At 44.7% G+C, this 19,139-nt stretch overlaps 2 protein-coding genes across 2 annotated transcripts in view; one reads left to right on the top strand and one right to left on the bottom strand.

Moving 5' to 3' along the window:
• Positions 1 to 19,139, bottom strand: part of LOC140465563 (uncharacterized) — a 360,733-nt gene that overhangs the window by 184,096 nt on the left and 157,498 nt on the right. The gene's annotated exons all lie outside the window — the stretch shown is intronic.
• LOC140465517 (probable G-protein coupled receptor 139) lies at positions 10,453 to 15,620 on the top strand. The gene is made up of 2 exons (XM_072561057.1): positions 10,453 to 10,519; positions 14,680 to 15,620. Exons 1-2 carry the CDS (start codon positions 10,453 to 10,455, stop codon positions 15,618 to 15,620), a joined length of 1,008 nt encoding a protein of 335 aa, XP_072417158.1.

Raw genomic sequence — 19,139 nt, 5'->3', positions numbered from 1 at the left:
GTCTCTTTGGGTGTGAGTCTGTGTGCCTGTGTGTGTGTCTCTTTGGATGTGAGTCTGTGTGCCTGTGTGTGTGTCTCTTTGGGTGTGGGTCTGTGTGACTGTGTGTGTCTCTTTGGGTGTGAGTCAGTGTGCCTGTGTGTGTTTCTCTTTGGGGTTACATAGAACATAAACAAGACCAGCACAGAACAGGCCATTTGGCCCATGATGTTGTGCTGAGGATTCATCCCAATGCAAAATAAAATAACTTAACCTACACATCCCTCAATCACTGCTATCCATGTGCATGTCCAGCAGTCGCTTAAATATCCCTAATGACTCTGCTTTCACCACCACCACTGGTATCGCATTCAATGCATTCACAACTCTCTGCGTTAAGAACCTACCTATATCTTCCTCCTAACATCTTAAAACTATGACCTCTTGTACCAGTCAATCCTGCCCTGGGGAAAAATCTCTGGCTTTTGACTCTATCCACGCCTCTCATTACCTTGTATACCTCGATCAGGTCACCTCTCTTCCTCCTTCTCTACAGAGGGAAAAGTCTGAGCTTAGTCAAACTTTCAAGTTTGTGAGAAGATTTGTAGCTCGGGCGCTCGTTGTTGTGGTTGTGTTCGCCGAGCTGGGAATTTGTGTTGCAGACGTTTCGTCCCCTGTCTAGGTGACATCCTCAGTGCTTGGGAGCCTCCTGTGAAGTGCTTCTGTGATCTTTCCTCCGGCATTTGTAGTGATTTGTATCTGCAGCTTCCGGTTGTCAGTTCCAGCTGTCCGCTGCAGTGGCCGGTATATTGGGTCCAGGTCAATGTGCTTATTGATTGAATCTGTGGATGAGTGCCATCCCTTTAGGAATTCCCTGACTGTTCTCTGTTTGGCTTGTCCTATAATAGTAGTGTTGTCCCAGTCGAACTCATGTTGCTTGTCATCTGTGTGTGTGGCAACTAAGGATAGCTGGTCGTGTCGTTTCGTGGCTAGTTGATGTTCATGGATACAGATTGTGAGCTGTCTTCCTGTTTGTCCTATGTAGTGTTTTGTGCAGTCCTTGCATGGGATTTTGGAGACTATGTTGGTTTTGCTCATGCTGGGTATCGGGTCCTTTGTCCTGGTGAGTTGTTGTCTGAGAGTGGTTGTGGGTTTGTGTGCTGTTATGAATTCTAGTGGTCGGAGTAGTCTGGCTGTCAGTTCAGAAATGTTCTTATTGTATGATAGTGTGGCTAGTCCTTTGGGTTGTGGCATGTCCTCGTTCCGTTGTCTTTCCCTTAGGCATCTGTTGATGAAATTGCGAGGGTACCCTTTTTTGGTGAATACATTGTATAGATGTTCTTCTTCCTCTTTTTGCAGTTCTGGTGTACTGCAGTGTGTTGTGGCACTTTTGAATAGTGTCTTGATGCAACTTTTTTTGTGTGTGTTGGGGTGGTTGCTTTCGTAGTTTAGGACTTGGTCTGTGTGTGTGTCTTTCCTGTAAACCTTTGTGGTGAATTCTCCGTTCGGTGTTCTCTGTACCGTCACGTCTAGGAATGGGAGTTGGTTGTCCTTTTCTTCCTCTCTAGTGAATCGGATTCCTGTGAGTGTGGCGTTAATGATCTGGTGTGTGTTCTCTATTTCTGTGTTTTTAATGATTACAAAGGTGTCATCCACATATCTGACCCAGAGTTTGGGTTTAATTTGCAGTAAGACTATTTGTTCTATCCTTTGCATGACAGCTTCTGCTATGAATCCAGAGATGGGTGAGCCCATGGGTGTGCCGTTGATTTGATCATATATTTGATTGTTGAATGTGAAGTGTGTTGTGAGGCACAGGTCCAGGAGTTTGAGTATGCCGTCTTTGTTGATAGGTTCCCTGTCTTGTTGTCTGTTCTATATGTCCAGCAGGTTGGCTATTGTTTCTCTGGCTAGGGTTTTGTCAATAGAGGTGAACAGTGCCGTTACATCGAATGAGACCATAGTTTCTTCCTTGTCTATGTGTATATTTCTGATGATGTCCAAGAATTCCTGTGTTGATTGTACAGAGTGTCTGGATCCGCTGATCAGGTGTTTCAGTTTCTGCTGTAGTTCTTGAATCAGTTTGTGTGATGGTGTCCCTGGTAGTGATACGATGGGTCTGAGTGGGAAGTCTGGTTTGTGCACTTTAGGTAATCCATAGAATCTGAGAGTGTTGTTGCTTTCAGGTTTCATTCTCTGTAGATCAAACCTGGTTATCTGTCTGTTTTTTTGTAGGTTCCTCAGTGTGTTGTTTATTCTATTGGTGAGCTGTGGGGTGGGGTCAAATTTTCTCTTTTGGTAGGTGTTGGAATCTGCAGATAGTTGTTGTGCTTTTTGGATGTACTCTGCTTTGTCCAGGATGACCGTCATTCTGCCTTTGTCTGCTGGTAGTATGATTATTTTCTCATCGTTTCTTAGTGATTTTAGTGCTTCTCTCTCCTTGGTGTTGAGGTTATGTGTTTGTCTTTTCCTTGTTATCAGCGGTACGATACTTTGTCTCACTGTTTGTTGTGTCTCTTCTGTCAGTCCATTGTTCCTGAGTGTGCATTCTAGTGCTGCTAAGAAGTCTGCTGTCTTGGCGTCCCTGTGGTTGTAGTTGAGTCCCTTGGCCAGTATTGTTCTTTCCGTGTCTGTGAGCTGTCTGTGGGAGAGGTTTCTAACCCCGGTGTGTGTTGTGGTGTCCTCTCTGTTGTGTGTTAGTTTGGCCATTTTTTCTTTGAGTGCCGTTTTTTTGCGGTGTGTGGTCCTGTTCTGTCCTATGGTGACGGCCTGTATTATGGTCCGGGTCCAATTTCTTGTCTGTATTTGTGAAGTCTGTTGTGTGCATTTGTAAGCATTACCTTGATCATCCTGAGTCCGTTCTGTCTGGCTGTGTCCCTGGCTTGTGGATTGTTGACTGATGGTCTGTATCTGACACGTGGTGGAAGGATTCGATTCTTTCGGCATTCGTGCAGGAACCAGAGTTGTTCGTATGTGGCGCTTAGGCGGTTGGCACAGGATTCCCATTTCCTGGCTTGTCTTAGCATCTCTCGCCCGTAGGAGTTCAAGGTTTGGGAGAAGATTTGTAGCTCAGGTGCTCATTGTTGTGGTTCTGTTCGCCGAGCTAGGAATTTGTGTTGCAGACATTTCGTCCCCTGTCTAGGTGACATCCTCAGTGCTTGGGAGCCTCCTGTGAAGCGCTTCTGTAATCTTTCCTCTGGGAATTATAGTGGTTTGTCTCTGCTGCTTCTGGTTGTCAGCTCCAGCTGTCCGCTGCAGTGGACGGTATATTGTGTCCAGGTCGATATGTTTGTTGATAGAGGCATGGCACTCATCCACAGAGTCTAGGAATTACCTGACTGTTCTCTGTTTGGCTTGTCCTCTAATAGTAATGTTGTCCTAGTCGAACTCATGTTGCCTGTCATCTGCGTGTGTGGCTACTAAGGATAGCTGGTCGTGTTGTTTCGTGGCTAGTTGATGTTCATGGATGCGGATCGTTAGCTGTCTTCCTGTTAACCCTATGTAGTGTTTTGTGCAGTCCTTGCATGGGATTTTGTACACTACATTGGTTTTGCTCACGCTGGGTATCGGGTCCTTCGTTCTGGTGAGTTGTTGTCTGAGAGTGGCTGTTGGTTTGTGTGCTGTTATGAGTCCTAGTGGTCGCAGTAGTCTGGCTGTCAGTTCAGAAATGCTCTTGATGTATGGTAGTGTGGCTAGTCCTTTGGGTTGTGGCATGTCCTCGTTCTGTTGTCTTTCCCTTAGGCATCTGTTGATGAAATTGTGGGGGTACCCATTTTTGGCGAATACATTGTTTAGGTGTTCTTCTTCCTCTTTTTGCAGTTCTGGTGTACTGCAATGTGTTGTGGCCCTTTTGAACAGTGTCTTGATGCAACTTCTTTTGTGTGTGTTGGGGTGGTTGCTTTCGTAGTTCAGGACTTGGTCTGTGTGTGTGGCTTTCCTGTAAACCTTTGTGGTGAATTCTCCGTTCGGTGTTCTCTGTACCATCACGTCTAGGAATGGGAGTTGGTCGCTCTTTTCTTTCTCTCTAGTGAATCGGATTCCTGTGAGTGTGGCATTGATGATCTGGTGTGTGTTCTCTATTTCTGTGTTTTTAATGATTACAAAGGTGTCGTCTACATATCTGACTCAGAGTTTGGGTTGAATTTGCGGTAAGACTGTTTGTTCTCATCTTTGCAATACAGCTTCTGAGGAGCTCCTGCAGAGATGACTTGGGAGTTCAGATGACCACCTTGAACAACCACAAGCATCTTCCTCTGCCAAGCACGGCTTCAGCCACTTGCCTGATTTTACTCTCTAACCTGTTCATCCACAACTGTCAGGATGCCTTGATGCAAAACTCAGGCAAATTTCATTCAATGTAAAGAGCAGTCACTCTCTCCTCACCTCTGCAGTTCATCTCTTTTGTCCATGTAGGTACAGGGCACTTAAAAAGGTCAGGAGCAAAATGTATGTGTCTGAACCCACTCTCACCGTCATTGAAGAGGTTCGAGTTGAGTAGACACTCCTTGCTAGCACGGCTGATGACAGGACCATCAGTTGTGGATCAGTTCAGTGAATAACCAATAGGGCAACAATTCGTGGAGCTGGATATTATTCACTTCGTGGTGATAGGACAAAGCCAGATTATTTGTCACCCTTCCGCAGAAGTGTCTGGTCTAACTGTGCTGGATAAAGTGAGGCCTGCAGATGCTGGAGTACCAGAGTTTGAAAAATGTGGTGCTGGAAAAACACAGCAGGCCAGGCAGCATCATCCTGAAGAAGGTCTTATACCCGAAACGTCGTTTCTCCTGCTCCTCGGATGGTGCCTGGCCTGCTGTGTTTTTCCAGCACCACATTTTTTAACTGTTCTGGATGTTTGGTTCGAGATGCAGCTGGAAATGGAGCACATATCTTTAGTCCCATTGTCGAAATGTTATTACTGCGTATAGCATTTGGAAGATTATATGCCAACTGGCGTTTCCTAATTTCTCCTTCAGTGAATCGAATTGACTGAACACAGGGAGATACAATCCTGGTGACCTCAGCAGAATGTAGAAGTGAACAAGTCACTATGCTGGTCCAGATCGAGGTGGTTGCAAATTCTTCAGTGTGATCTTTTGTATTGATGTACAGTGTTCACAAAGCGACACAGTTTTTGAATGCTTCAATGGCAATAACTTGCTGTGTATTCTCTAAACTCTCATCCAGCAACTTTTACCTTCTGCCCGCCTTGAAGATCACTCAGTTCATTCTTCCCAATTCTGCAGGTATTCCCTTTTCTCCATCACACATTTCTGAATTTGAGTGTATACAGCTTTCTGCAAAGAAGACATTTAGGCTCTTCACAAACACGTTTAAATCTTTCTGAAAGAGATGAGTGCTCAAGACCTTTCCTTGTGAAACCATGTCGTTTCAGCAGAGTGTGACGACAGGAAGAGGGACATCAAATTCATTGCATTTTCATCAATACACACAATGTTGTTTACCTTCTCACTGAGGTTAGGTATGAAGTAAATACTCCTCCCTGAATATATGATTGAATCCCTACAAGGTGGAAACTGACCATTTCTCCAAACAAGTCCACACCGGCCCTGCCAAGAGTTACCCAGCCGGATGCATTCCCCTCCCCCACTACTCTAGATTTACCCCTGACCCATGCACCAAACCTGCACATCCTTGAATACTACAGACAATTCAGCATGGCCACTTCACCAAACCTGCACATCCCTGAATACTACAGGCAATTCAGCGTGGCCAATTCACCGAACCTGCACATCCTTGAATACTACAGACAATTCAGCATGGCCACTTCACCAAACCTGCACATCCCTGAATACTACAGGCAATTCAGCGTGGCCAATTCACTGAACCTGCACATCCCTGAATACTACAGGCAATTCAGCATGGCCAATTCACCGAACTTACACATCCCTGAATACTACAGGCAATTCAGCATGGCCAATTCACCGAACCTGCACATCCCTGAATACTACAGGCAATTCAGCATGGCCAATTCACCGAACCTGCACATCCCTGAATACTACAAACAATTCAGCATGGCCACTTCACCGAACCTGCACATCCCTGAATACTACAGGCAATTCAGCATGGCCACTTCACCGAACCTGCACATCCCTGAATACTACAGGCAATTCAGCATTGCCAATTCACCGAACCTGCACAAGCCTGAATACTACAGGCAATTCAGCATGGCCACTTCACCGAACCTGCACATCCCTGAATACTACAGGCAATTCAGCATTGCCAATTCACCGAACCTGCACATCCCTGAATACTACAGGCAACACAGCATGGCCAATTCACCGAACCTGCACATCCCTGAATACTACAGATAATTCAGCATGGCCAATTCACCAAACCTACACATCCCTGAATACTACAGGCAATTCAGCATGGCCAATTCACCGAACCCGCACAAGCCTGAATACTACAGACAATTCAGCATGGCCAATTCACTGAACCTGCACATCCCTGAATACTACAGGCAATTCAGCATGGCCAATTCACCGAACCTACACATCCCTGAATACTACAAACAATTCCATATGGCCAAATCACCGAACCTGCACATCCCTGAATACTACAGGCAATTCAGCATGGCCAATTCACCGAACCTACACATCCCTGAATACTACAGGCAATTCAGCATGGCCAATTCACCGAACCTACACATCCCTGAATACTACAGGCAATTCAGTATGGCCAATTCACCAAACCTACACATCCCTGAATACTACAGGCAATTCAGCATGGCCAATTCACCGAACCTACACATCCCTGAATACTACAGGCAATTCAGCATGGCCAATTCACCGAACCTACACATCCCTGAATACTACAGGCAATTCAGCATGGCCAATTCACCGAACCTACACATCCCTGAATACTACAGGCAATTCAGCATGGCCAATTCACCGAACCTACACATCCCTGAATACTACAGGCAATTCAGCATGGCCAATTCACCAAACCTGCACATCCATGAATACTACAGGCAATTCAGCATGGCCAATTCACTGAACCTACACATCCCTGAATACTACAGGCAATTCAGTATGGCCAATTCACCGAACCTGCACATCCCTGAATACTACAGGCAATTCAGCTTGGCTAATTCACCGAACCTGCACATCCTTGAATACTACAGACAATTCAGCATGGCCACTTCACCAAACCTGCACATCCCTGAATACTACAGGCAATTCAGCATGGCCAACTAACCGAACCTGCACATCCTTGAATACTACAGACAATTCAGCATGGCCAACTCACCGAACCCCTGCACATCCCTGAATACTACAGGCAATTCAGCATGGCCAATTCACCAAACCTGCACGTCCCTGAATACTACAGGCAATTCAGCTTGGCCAATTCACCGAACCTGCACATCCTTGAATACTACAGGCAATTCAGCATTGCCAATTCACCGAACCTGCACAAGCCTGAATACTACAGACAATTCAGCATGGCCAATTCACCAAACCTACACATCCCTGAATACTACAGACAATTCAGCATGGCCAATTCACCGAACCTACACATCCCTGAATGCTACAGGCAATTCAGCATTGCCAATTCACCGAACCTGCACAAGCCTGAATACTACAGACAATTCAGCATGGCCAATTCACCAAACCTACACATCCCTGAATACTACAGGCAATTCAGCATGGCCAATTCACCAAATCTGCACATCCCTGAATATTACAGGCAATTCAGCATGGCCAATTCACCGAACCTGCACATCCCTGAATACTACAGACAATTCAGCATGGCCAATTCACCGAACCTGCACATCCTTGAACACTACAGACAATTCAGCATGGCCAACTCACCGAACCCCAGCACATCCCTGAATACTACAGGCAATTCAGCATGGCCACTTCACCAAACCTGCACATCCCTGAATACTACAGGCAATTCAGCATGGCCAATTCACCAAACCTGCACGTCCCTGAATACTACAGGCAATTCAGCATTGCCAATTCACCGAACCTGCACATCCTTGAATACTACAGGCAATTCAGCTTGGCCAATTCACCGAACCTGCACATCCTTGAATACTACAGGCAATTCAGCATGGCCAATTCACCAAACCTGCACGTCCCTGAATACTACAGGCAATTCAGCTTGGCCAATTCACCGAACCTGCACATCCTTGAATACTACAGGCAATTCAGTATGGCCAACTAACCGAACCTGCACATCCTTGAATACTACAGGCAATTCAGCATGGCCAATTCACCGAACCTACACATCCCTGAATACTACAGGCAATTCAGCATGGCCACTTCACCAAACCTGCACATCCCTGAATACTACAGGCAATTCAGCATGGCCAACTAACCGAACCTGCACATCCTTGAATACTACAGACAATTCAGCATGGCCAACTCACCAAACCCCTGCACATCCCTGAATACTACAGGCATTTCAGTATTGCCAATTCACTGAACCTACACATCCCTGAATACTACAGGCAATTCAGCATGGCCAATTCACCGAACCTGCACATCCCTGAATACTACAGACAATTCAGCATGGCCACTTCACCAAACCTGCACATCCCTGAATACTACAGGCAATTCAGCATGGCCAATTCACCGAACCTGCACATCCTTGAATACTACAAACAATTCAGCATGGCCACTTCACCGAACCTGCACATCCCTGAATACTACAGGCAATTCAGCATGGCCAATTCACCAAACCTGCACATCCCTGAATACTACAGGCAATTCAGCATGGCCAATTCACCGAACCTACACATCCCTGAATACTACAGGCAATTCAGCATGGCCAATTCAATGAACCTGCACATCTCTGAATACTACATGCAATTCAGTATGGCCACTTCACCAAACCTGCACATCCTTGAATACTACAGGCAATTCAGTATGGCCAATTCACCGAACCTGCACATCCCTGAATACTACAGGCAATTCAGCATGGCCAATTCACCAAACCTGCACGTCTCTGAATACTACAGGCAATTCAGCATGGCCAATTCACCAAACCTGCACATCCTTGAATACTACAGACAATTCAGCATGGCCACTTCACCAAACCTGCACATCCCTGAATACTACAGGCAATTCAGCATGGCCAATTCACCAAACCTGCACATCCTTGAATACTACAGGCAATTCAGCATGGCCAACTCACCGAACCCCTGCACATCCCTGAATACTACAGGCATTTCAGTATTGCCAATTCACCGAACCTACACATCCCTGAATACTACAGGCATTTCAGTATTGCCAATTCACCGAACCTACACATCCCTGAATACTACAGGCAATTCAGCATGGCCAATTCACCGAACCTGCATGTCTTTAGATTGTGTGAATAAACCCAGCCAGACACCCGCACATTGTGCAAACTCCACAGAAACAGTCACCCGAGGCTGGAATCGGTCCTGGGTCCCCGAGCGCTGTGAGACACTAGTGCGAACCACTGAGCCTCCGTGCCACCCACAAAGGTGAAGGGTTTGCTTGTTGGTGAGATGAAGAGTTTTCTCGAGATTGTCCCCATCTTTCATGACCAAAATACGTTCATGTACTTTGAGACCTCTTGTTTCAGGAGTATTTCGCCCCCACAAAACCGCCTATCTGTGCCTCAGTTATGGGACTGGAGTCACGTATAGCCGTAGACCAAGATGACACAGCACATTTCCTTCCCTAATGGACAATAATGATGTGGAGATGCTGATGTTGGACTGCTGTGGGGAAAGTCAGATGACCCCAGGTTCTAGTCGAACAGATTTATTCAGAATCTCCTGCTTTGGGAGCGCTGCTCCTACATCAGTTGAAGTGCTTCCTGTTGTGATTTGGAATAAATCTGTTGGATTATAATCTGGTGCCATGTGACTATTGCCTTTGGACAGTAATGAAGAAGATGGGCTTTTCTGACATTCAGAACTTGTTTCCTGTTCAGTATTAGAACCTTAATCAATATTTAACTAAAAATATAATTTCAAACCCCACGTTGATGCCATCCTTGTATTTAAATGCAGATTCCCATGAAAATATAAACTGGTTCTTTTGAGCAATAATCTAGTGATAATAACATTGTAAAGTCACCTCATGGCATCATATGAAATGAAGGGGCTGATAACATTCTGAGTCCGGATTCAATCAGAAGCCAATTCATTGACAGATAGAGGTAACAATGTCCCACAGGTCAATGGGGACGAGGAAGGGGGCTGGTACTAATGAAGTTGTCCTTGCAGCGATTCGATAAACCTCATGAGAACATTGCGTTGTACCACCTCATCGCTAAACCTGTCCCATCAACAGGGAATTAAGGCAACAATTGCAAGCTGTTTGCTCAAATGAGGCGAAAACAGGTTGAGCAATGTTGAAACCTCAGTGTCCCAGTGGATAACTTTTAGGGCATAAGATACATGCTCTGGAAATGAAGGTAATTCAGTGATTTGCCCATCAGCACGAAGGGACAGAATAATTCAAAACGAAAATGCATCGACCAATTCAGTTAGTCAGAAAAATATGTTACCTGATGCTGGCGGTCATTGGGGTACCTGGTAAGTGTCTTTAAACCATGAGATTGCAGAATGATGTGCATGAGGTAATTACTGTTCTGTGTGGAATTACTCAACAGCTCGAGCTGCTTCCGTGACCGTGGAAATAGCTCGACATTCTCGAGTGTCATCTGTCTCTTCATGTGGAGCTTGTTGTGCCATCTCTATAAAGGTAGTCAGGAATATAATTACAGTCATCGTGAATGACTTGTGTGAATTAATCTGTTGGCTCAACTGCCTGGATTTCAATTCTGTTCTCTGTTATAACATTTTATACTTTTTTGGGAAGTCATGCACGGTTAAATCAATGGTCCCTGTGTGAACCCATTCTTATTGGCCCCGTTGAGTATATTATCATTTTACCGAGTTCAGGCCCGAACGGGAATACAAACCTGACTGCACTGACCCTCTGGGTTTCTGAAGGACCGTTCGGTCCAGGATGCTTTTCAGAGCAGGGCCGAAATGGACATTTCTTCCAAGTCGTGTTATTGTTGTACTCACTGCTGCTGCCTGAGCTATTCCCCTCCCCAGGAAGCTGCCAGTTTGGGGTCATGAGCAAGCATATATAATGATTTAAATATTATGTAGTAAACATTTAGTATACCAGTTTTCCAGAGTTTGAGAGATTTCGCTTCCTTTATACAATTATTCATCTCGTTTACTGCACATGGCAGACACTCCATTTTCTCACAACTCTTTGAGTTAAGGATTTATTTGAATTCATTCGTGGATTTCTGAGAGACCATCTTTTATTAGTGAAATTCAAACTGGGCGCCCACAATGTCGTCATTATGTTACCCCACATTCCATTTCTAAACACTTTGTTATTTATATTGTCTCTGTTGGTTCATGACTAATGTCTCTCATATGCGCTGAACGGAAACACGTCTAACAATAATGTCCTAATTTCTGCAATCTCTCCGATATAATTTGAATATGCGACCAGACCAATTCCCATAACCCCACCATCGCAAACCTCTCAAAATATACTCCGGAGACAGCCCTGAGCCGAACTCTTATTTATCTGAATGTAAGTGTAAGGCGCTCTGTTCCAAATGTGGTTCAATCATTCGGCTTGAAGCAGAACACACATTTGTCTTATTTAACCATGGCTTGAAGTGTGTATACTTTAATGCCAGAAGTATACGAAATAAGGTAGGTGAACTCGCAGCGTGGGTTGGTACCTGGGACTTCGATGTTGTGGCTATTACGGAGACATGGCTAGATCAGGGACAGGATTGTCTGTTGCAGGTTCCAGGGTTTAAATGTTTTAGTAGGGTCAGAGGTGGGGGTAAAAGAGGGGGGGGTGTGGCTTTGCTTGTCAAAGATAGTATTACAGCGGTGGAAAGGAAGATGGACGAAGATTTGCCATCTGAGGTAGTTTGGGTTGAGGTTAGGAATAGGAGAGGTGAGGTCACCCTGTTAGGAGTCTTTTACAGGCCTCCTAATAGTCCTAGAATCGTTGAAAAAAGGATTGCGAAGATGATTCAGGAGAAGAGTGACAGTAATAGGGTGATTGTTATGGGAGACTTTAACTTTCCTGATATTGATTGGGAAAGCTATAGCTCAAGTTCGTTAGATGGGTCAGTGTTTGTGCAATGTGTGCAGGAGAGTTTCCTGACGCAATATGTAGATAAGCCAACAAGAGGTGAGGCCATACTGGATTTGGTTCTGGGTAACGAACCAGGCCAGGTATTAGAACTAGAGGTAGGTGAGCACTTTGGGGACAGTGACCACAATTCGGTGATTTTTAGTCTAGTGATGGAGAGGGATAAGTGTGTACTACAGGGCAAGAGTTATAGCTGGGGGCAGGGAAATTATGATGCGTTGAGGCATGACTTAGGATGTGTGGATTGGAAAAGTAGATTCCAAGGCAAGAGCGTAATTGATATGTGGAACTTGTTCAAGGAGCAACTATTGAGTGTCCTTGATAAGTACGTACCTATCAGGCAGGGAGGAAAGGGTCGTGTGAGGGAGCCGTGGTTTAATAAGGAGTTGGAATCCCTTGTTAAATGGAAGAGGGCGGCCTTTGTAAAGATGAGGCGTGAAGGTTCAATAGGGGCGATTGAGAGTTATAAGGTAGCCCGGAAGGACCTGAAGAGAGAGCTAAGAGCAGCAAGGAGGGGACATGAAAGGTCCTTAGTTGGTAGGATTAGGGAAAACACTAAGGCTTTCTATAGGTATTTTAGGAATAAAAGAATGACTAGCGAAGGAATAGGTCCAATCAAGGATAGTAATGGGAAGTTGCGTGTGGAGGCTGAAGAGATTGGGGAGGCGCTGAATGAATACTTTTCGTCAGTATTCACTCAGGAACAGGACATTGTTGTCGATATGAATACTGAGGCACAAATAAGTAGAATGGATGGCTTTGAGATATGTAGAGAAGAGGTGTTGGAAATTCTGGCAAGGGTGAAAATAGATAAGTCCCCTGGGCCTGATGGCATTTATCCTAGGATTCTCTGGGAAGCAAGGGAGGAGATTGCAGAGCCATTGGCCTTAATTTTTGTGTCCTCTTTGTCGACAGGAGTAGTGCCAGAGGACTGGAGGCTAGCAAACGTGGTTCCCTTGTTCAAGAAGGGGAGTAGGGATAACCCTAGTAACTATAGGCCGGTGAGTCTCACTTCTGTTGTGGGCAAAGTCTTAGAGAGAATTGTAAGGGATAGGATTTATGCAGATCTGGATAAGAATAATGTGATCAAGGATAGTCAGCATGGTTTTCTGAAGGGCAGGTCGTGCCTCACAAACCTTATTGAATTCTTTGAGAAGGTGACTAAGGAGGTAGATGAGGGGAAAGCGGTAGATGTGGTACATATGGATTTTAGTAAGGCGTTTGATAAGGTCCCCCATGGTAGGCTACTGCAGAAAATACAGAGATATGGCATTGAGGGTGAGTTGGAGGTTTGGTTTAGGAATTGGCTGGCTGGAAGAAGACAGAGGGTAGTAGTTGATGGCAAAGGTTCATCTTGGAGTGCCGTCACTAGCGGTGTTCCGCAAGGATCTGTTTTGGGACCATTGCTGTTTGTCATTTTTATAAATGACCTGGAGGAATGGTTAGAAGGTTGGCTGAGCAAGTTTGCGGATGATACGAAAGTCGGAGGAGTTGTAGACAGTGAGGAAGGATATGGCAGGTTACAGCGGGATATAGAGAAGCTGCAGAGCTGGGCAGAAAGGTGGCAAATGGAGTTCAATGTAGCTAAGTGTGAAGTGATTCACTTTGGTAAGAGTAATAAAAAGATGGATTACTGGGCTAATGGTAGACTACTTGGTAGTGTGGAAGAGCAGAGGGATCTTGGTGTCCATGTACACAGATCTCTGAAAGTTGCCACCCAGGTAAATAGTGCAGTGAAGAAGGCATATGGCGTACTGGCTTTTATTGGTAGAGGAATTGAGTTCCGGAGTCCTGAGGTCATGCTGCAGTTGTATAAGACTCTGGTGCGGCCGCATCTGGAATATTGTGTGCAGTTTTGGTCGCCATACTATAGGAAGGATGTGGAGGCACTGGAACGGGTGCAGAGGAAGTTTACCAGGATGTTGCCTGGTATGGTAGGAAGATCCTATGAGGAAAGGCTGAGGCACTTGGGGTTGTTTTCTTTGGAGAAAAGAAGGTTTAGGGGTGATTTGATAGAGGTGTACAAGATGATTAGGGGGTTAGATAGGGTTGACAGTGAGAACCTTTTTCCACGTATGGAGTCAGCTATTACAAGGGGGCATAGCTTTAAATTAAGGGGGGGTAGATATAGGACTGATGTTAGGGGTAGGTTCTTCACTCAGCGAGTCGTAAGTTCATGGAATGCCCTGCCAGTAGCAGTGGTGGACTCTCCCTCTTTTTGGGTATTTAAACGGGCATTGGATAGGTATATGGAGGATAGTGGGTTAGTGTTGGTTAGGTGGGCTTTGATCGGCGCAACATCGAGGGCCGAAGGGCCTGTACTGCACTGTATTCTTCTATGTTCTATGTTCTATGTTCTATGAGGCTAATGAAATCAAGAACAGACATAATTATAATTTTATTGAAATATTTAACAAAATAATCTATGACTTAACCGTAGCCGGGTCCTCATGCATTTTGTTTTAAATCTCGCCCTTGTAGGCTTGGCTTTAATCGGGAAACTGTCAGTGATATCACATCTCAGTTGCGGTGTGTTCTGCTTCTTTTTGTACAGTTAATGTGTTGGCAATCGTGGTTTTATCGCAGGGAAAGTGTGGCCTTTCTCCATGCATCACTTTGTACCTGGTTGCCATGGCAGCAGCGGATCTATTGGCAATAATCACTAATGTCATACTTCATCGAATCAATGACTATTATTTCCCATTAAATTTCCTGAGTATCACTCCTGTATGCAGTGTTCGTTATGTCTTGCTCCGTGCAGCTATCGACTGTTCTGTCTGGTTCACTGTCTCTTTCACCTTTGACCGATTTGTAGCCATTTGTTACCAGAAGTTGAAAACGAGATATTGTACCAAGAAAACTGCAGCCGTGGTTCTCGCAACAACAGGCACTCTGCTTTGTTTAAAAAATATTCCCATCTACTTCAGATTTAAACCTAAAGTGATAATTGATAATGTACCGCTTTTCTGCTCTAATAAGCGAAGTTATTTTACTGACCCGAGATGGATTGGATTTCGGAGGTTTGAAAAGGTTTTAACCCCATTGATACCATTCGGGTTAATTCTGTTCCTCAACATTCTGACAGTCAAACACATTTTCAAGGTCAGTCGAATCCGAAAGGGCCTAAAGTGTCAAAACAAGGCCCCGGACCACAGTGACCCAGAGATGGGACACAGAAGAAAGTCTGTGATTTTACTCTTCAGCATTTCGGGCAGTTTTATACTTCTTTGGTTAGTGTATATTTTATATATTTTTAATGTCTCTTCTAACCTAGATGAGTATTCCTTCTATATCTTTGAAAATGTTGCCTATATGCTGCGGAACCTTAGCTGCTGCACAAACACATTTATTTACGTGGTGACTCAGGCCAAGTTCAGAGAGCAATTAAAAAGTTCAGTAAAATATTTGGTGACGTCAATTGTTAAATTCTTTATAAAAAGGTGCAAACCGACAGTTTCGGTTTCTTCAGCAGATCAGGGGAAAACTGTCAAATAGAAATTCTGAAAGATGACAGCTGGAGGTACAACCCAATGTCAACAACACTGACCGTCCCAACTTCAGCTCAATCACATCGATTGTCTATTCTTCAAACCTACTCAGGGAAAAAATAATTAAACTCAGTACGGAATCAAATATCCCATTCATTGGAAATGTTGACTCAAGTTATTATTCTCGTTTTCGCATTATCGCTACTTCTGTTATTATAAACATGTCTTATTATTAACAGTAGTTATGGTCGTGTTAGTGAGGATCGTGATGGCTGTGGATAAGGAAACATAATGTCTTAAATAATGTGAGCTGGGCAAATTACTCATGGGGTACACATCAAGGAGGATTCCCAGGTTCTTGGACAGTCAAACTGACAGTGGAGGAGATTTCTGCTCTCAAGAAATTCAGGGTTGAAACAGTGTCCCAGAGTTAGAATTCACAGAAGCCAATCAAACTGTGGGCTGTGTGGAAAAGAACAGCCCAGTGTTTTTAATCCAGTGTATAATCTAGAGCTATACAACAGCGTGCAAAAAGGAATAAGGTGAAATTATGTAGCTGCTGTAATTACCTCACAACGTACTGAAGCTATCCAGTCAGTGACAGCCAGTTACTTTATTGTCTCAACATTCTTGTCATGTGTGAGTCTGAGAGAATTGAATTGAATTTATTGTCCCATGTACTGAGGCACAGTGAAAAGCTTTGATTTACGAGCAATACAGGCAGATCACAGAGTTAAGTAGCATAGATGAGTAAATAATAGATAAACAGCAGCAAAAACAAAAACACAGGTACAGCTGAATGTTAAGAGTTTGTGAGTTCATTCAGTATTTGATCGAAGTAGGATAGAAACTGTTACGAAACCGGCTGGTGCGTGTGTTCAGGATTCTGTACCTTCTCCCCGATGGTAGAGGTTGTAGAAAAACATTGCCAGGGTGGGATGGATCTTTGAGAATGCTGGCGGCCTTTCCTTGACAGCGGGCCTGGTAGATGGATTGTATAGATGGGAGGTTGGCCTTTGTGATTGTCTGGGCCGGGTTCACCACTCTATGTAACCATCTCCAATCAGGAATGGTACAGTTACCATAGTGATATACCCAGTCAAAATGCTCTTGCTAGCACACCTATAAAAATTGGCAAGGGTATTCACCATCATGCCAAATTTCCTCTGCTGCCTGAGGAAGAAGAGACGTTAAATAGAACATGGAACAGTACAGCACAGAACAGGCCCTTCAGCCCACGATGTTGTGCCGACCATTGATCCCCATGTAAGGTAAACCTAATGTACGAATTCTCAAATGTCTGTGACCATATGCATGTCCAGCAGTCTCTTAAATATCCCCAATGACCTTGCTTCCACAACTGCTGGCGATGCATTCCATGCTCTTTCAACTCTCTGCGTAAAGAACCTGCTTCTGACATTCCCTCTATACTTTCCGCCAAACAGCTTAAAACTATGACCCCTCGTGTTAACAATTTCTGCCCTGGGAAAACGTCTCTGGCTATCGACTCTATCTATGCCTCTCATTATCTTGTACACCTCAATTAGGTCCCCTCTCTTCCTTTTTTCCAATGAAAAAAGGTCTGAGCTCAGTCAACCTCTCTTCATAAGATAAGTCCTCTATTCCAGGCAGCATCCTGGTAAACCACCTCTGAACCCTCTCCAAAGCATCCACATCTCCCCTATAATAGGGCGACCAGAACTGGACGCAGTATTCCAAGTGCGGTCTAACCAAAGTTTTATAGAGCTGCAACAAGATCTCACGGCTCTTAAACTCAATCCCCCTGTTAATGAAAGCCAAAACACCATATGCTTTCTTAACAACCCTGTCCACTTGGGTGGCCATTTTAAGGGATCTATGTACCTGCACCCCAAGATCCCACTGTTCCTCCACACTGCAAAGAATCCTGTCTTTAATCCTGTACTCAACTTTCAATTTCGACCTTCCAAAATGCATCACCTCGCATTTATCCAGGTTGAACTCCATCTCCCACCTCTCAGCCCATCTCTGCATCCTGTCAATGTCCCGCTGCAGCCTACAACAGCCCTCTATACTGTCAACGACACCTCCAACGTTTGTGTCATCTGCAAACTTACTAACCCATCCTTCAATCTCCTCATCCAAGTCATTAATAAAAATTACAAACAGTAGAGTCCCAAGGACAGAGCCCTGTTGAATACCACTCACCACTGACTTCCAGGCAGAATATTTTCCTTCCACTACCACTCGCTGTCTTCTGTCGACCAGCCAATTCTGTACCCAGACAGCTAAATTTCCCTGAATCCCATTCCTCCTGACCTTCTGAACGAGCCTACCATGGGGAACCTTATCAAATGCCTTGCGGAAGTCCATATACACCATATCCACAGCTCGACCCTCATCAACTTTTCTAGTCACATCCCCAAAAATACTCAAGATTTGTGAGGCATGACCTGCCCCTCACAAAGCCGGCTGGCTGCATTTAATCAAGCCATGCTTTTCCAGATGGTCATAAATCCTATCCTTCAGAATCCTTTCGAACACCTTGCAGACGACAGATGTGAGACTGACTGGTCTGTAATTGCCGGGGATTTCCCTATTTCCTTTCTTGAAGAGAGGAATTACATTTGCCTCTCTCCAGTCCTCAGGTACGACTCCAGTGGAGAGCGAGGTAGAAAAGATCTTCACAAGTGGTGAAGCAATCACATTTCTCACTTCCCAAAGCAGTCGAGGACAAATCTGGTCCTGGCCTGGTGACTTGTCAATCTTAATGTTTGACAAAATTTTCAGCACATCAGCTTCCTCAATCTCTATCCATTTCAGCATGCTTACCTGCTCCTCAATGGTTTCATTCACTACAAGGTCCTTTTTCTTTAGTATAAAGGCAGAAGCAAACAACTCATTTATGGGTTCCCCTACCTCCTCAGACTCTATACTCAAATTCCCTATGCTATCCCCGATCGGCCCTACTCTTTCTTTGATCATTCTCTTATTCCTCACATACGTGTAAAATGCCTTTGGATTCTCCCTAATCCTTCCTGCCAAGTCTTTTTTGTGCCCCCTCCTGGCTCTCCTCAGACTATTTTTGAGCTCCTTCCTCACCTGCCTGTAATCCTCCAGAGCTGAACAAGACCCTTGCTTCCTCCACCTTATGTAAGCTGCCTTCTTTCTTTTGATGAGAAGCTCCACTGCTCTCGTCATCCAAGGTTCCTTTATCTTACCCCTTCTTGCCTGTCTCGGAGGGACATATTTATTCATCACTTGCAACAACTGTTCCTTAAACAGTCTCCACATGTCTATAGTGTCCTTTCCATGGAACAATTGCTCCCAGTCCATGCTTCCCAACTCACGTCTGATCGCATCATAGTTTCCTTTTCCCCAAATTAAGTATCCTCTCATTGTGCTGGGCCTTTGTAACTAGTGTGTCCACATGAAAAGTCCGAGAAAGCTTGTTGTGGAAGACCACTCCAAGGAGCTTGATACTCTCCACTCGTTCCACCTCTGTGCTGTTAATGTGTAGGGTGGAATGAGGAACATCCTGCCAAAA

The sequence above is a fragment of the Chiloscyllium punctatum genome, chromosome 42 (assembly GCF_047496795.1).
Source record: "Chiloscyllium punctatum isolate Juve2018m chromosome 42, sChiPun1.3, whole genome shotgun sequence".
Classification (NCBI taxonomy): domain Eukaryota; kingdom Metazoa; phylum Chordata; class Chondrichthyes; order Orectolobiformes; family Hemiscylliidae; genus Chiloscyllium; species Chiloscyllium punctatum.
Note: the sequence above shows the minus strand (reverse complement) of the source record. Positions and strands in the feature narration are given on the sequence as shown.

Excerpts from the sequence above, each read along its gene's own strand:
- LOC140465517 (XM_072561057.1), top strand. The coding sequence starts at position 10,453 with ATGCATCGACCAATTCAGTTAGTCAGAAAAATATGTTACCTGATGCTG. Across the intron at positions 10,520-14,679 it reads GGCGGTCATTGGGGTACCTG|TTAATGTGTTGGCAATCGTG; the intron begins GTAAGTGTCTTT and ends CTTTTTGTACAG.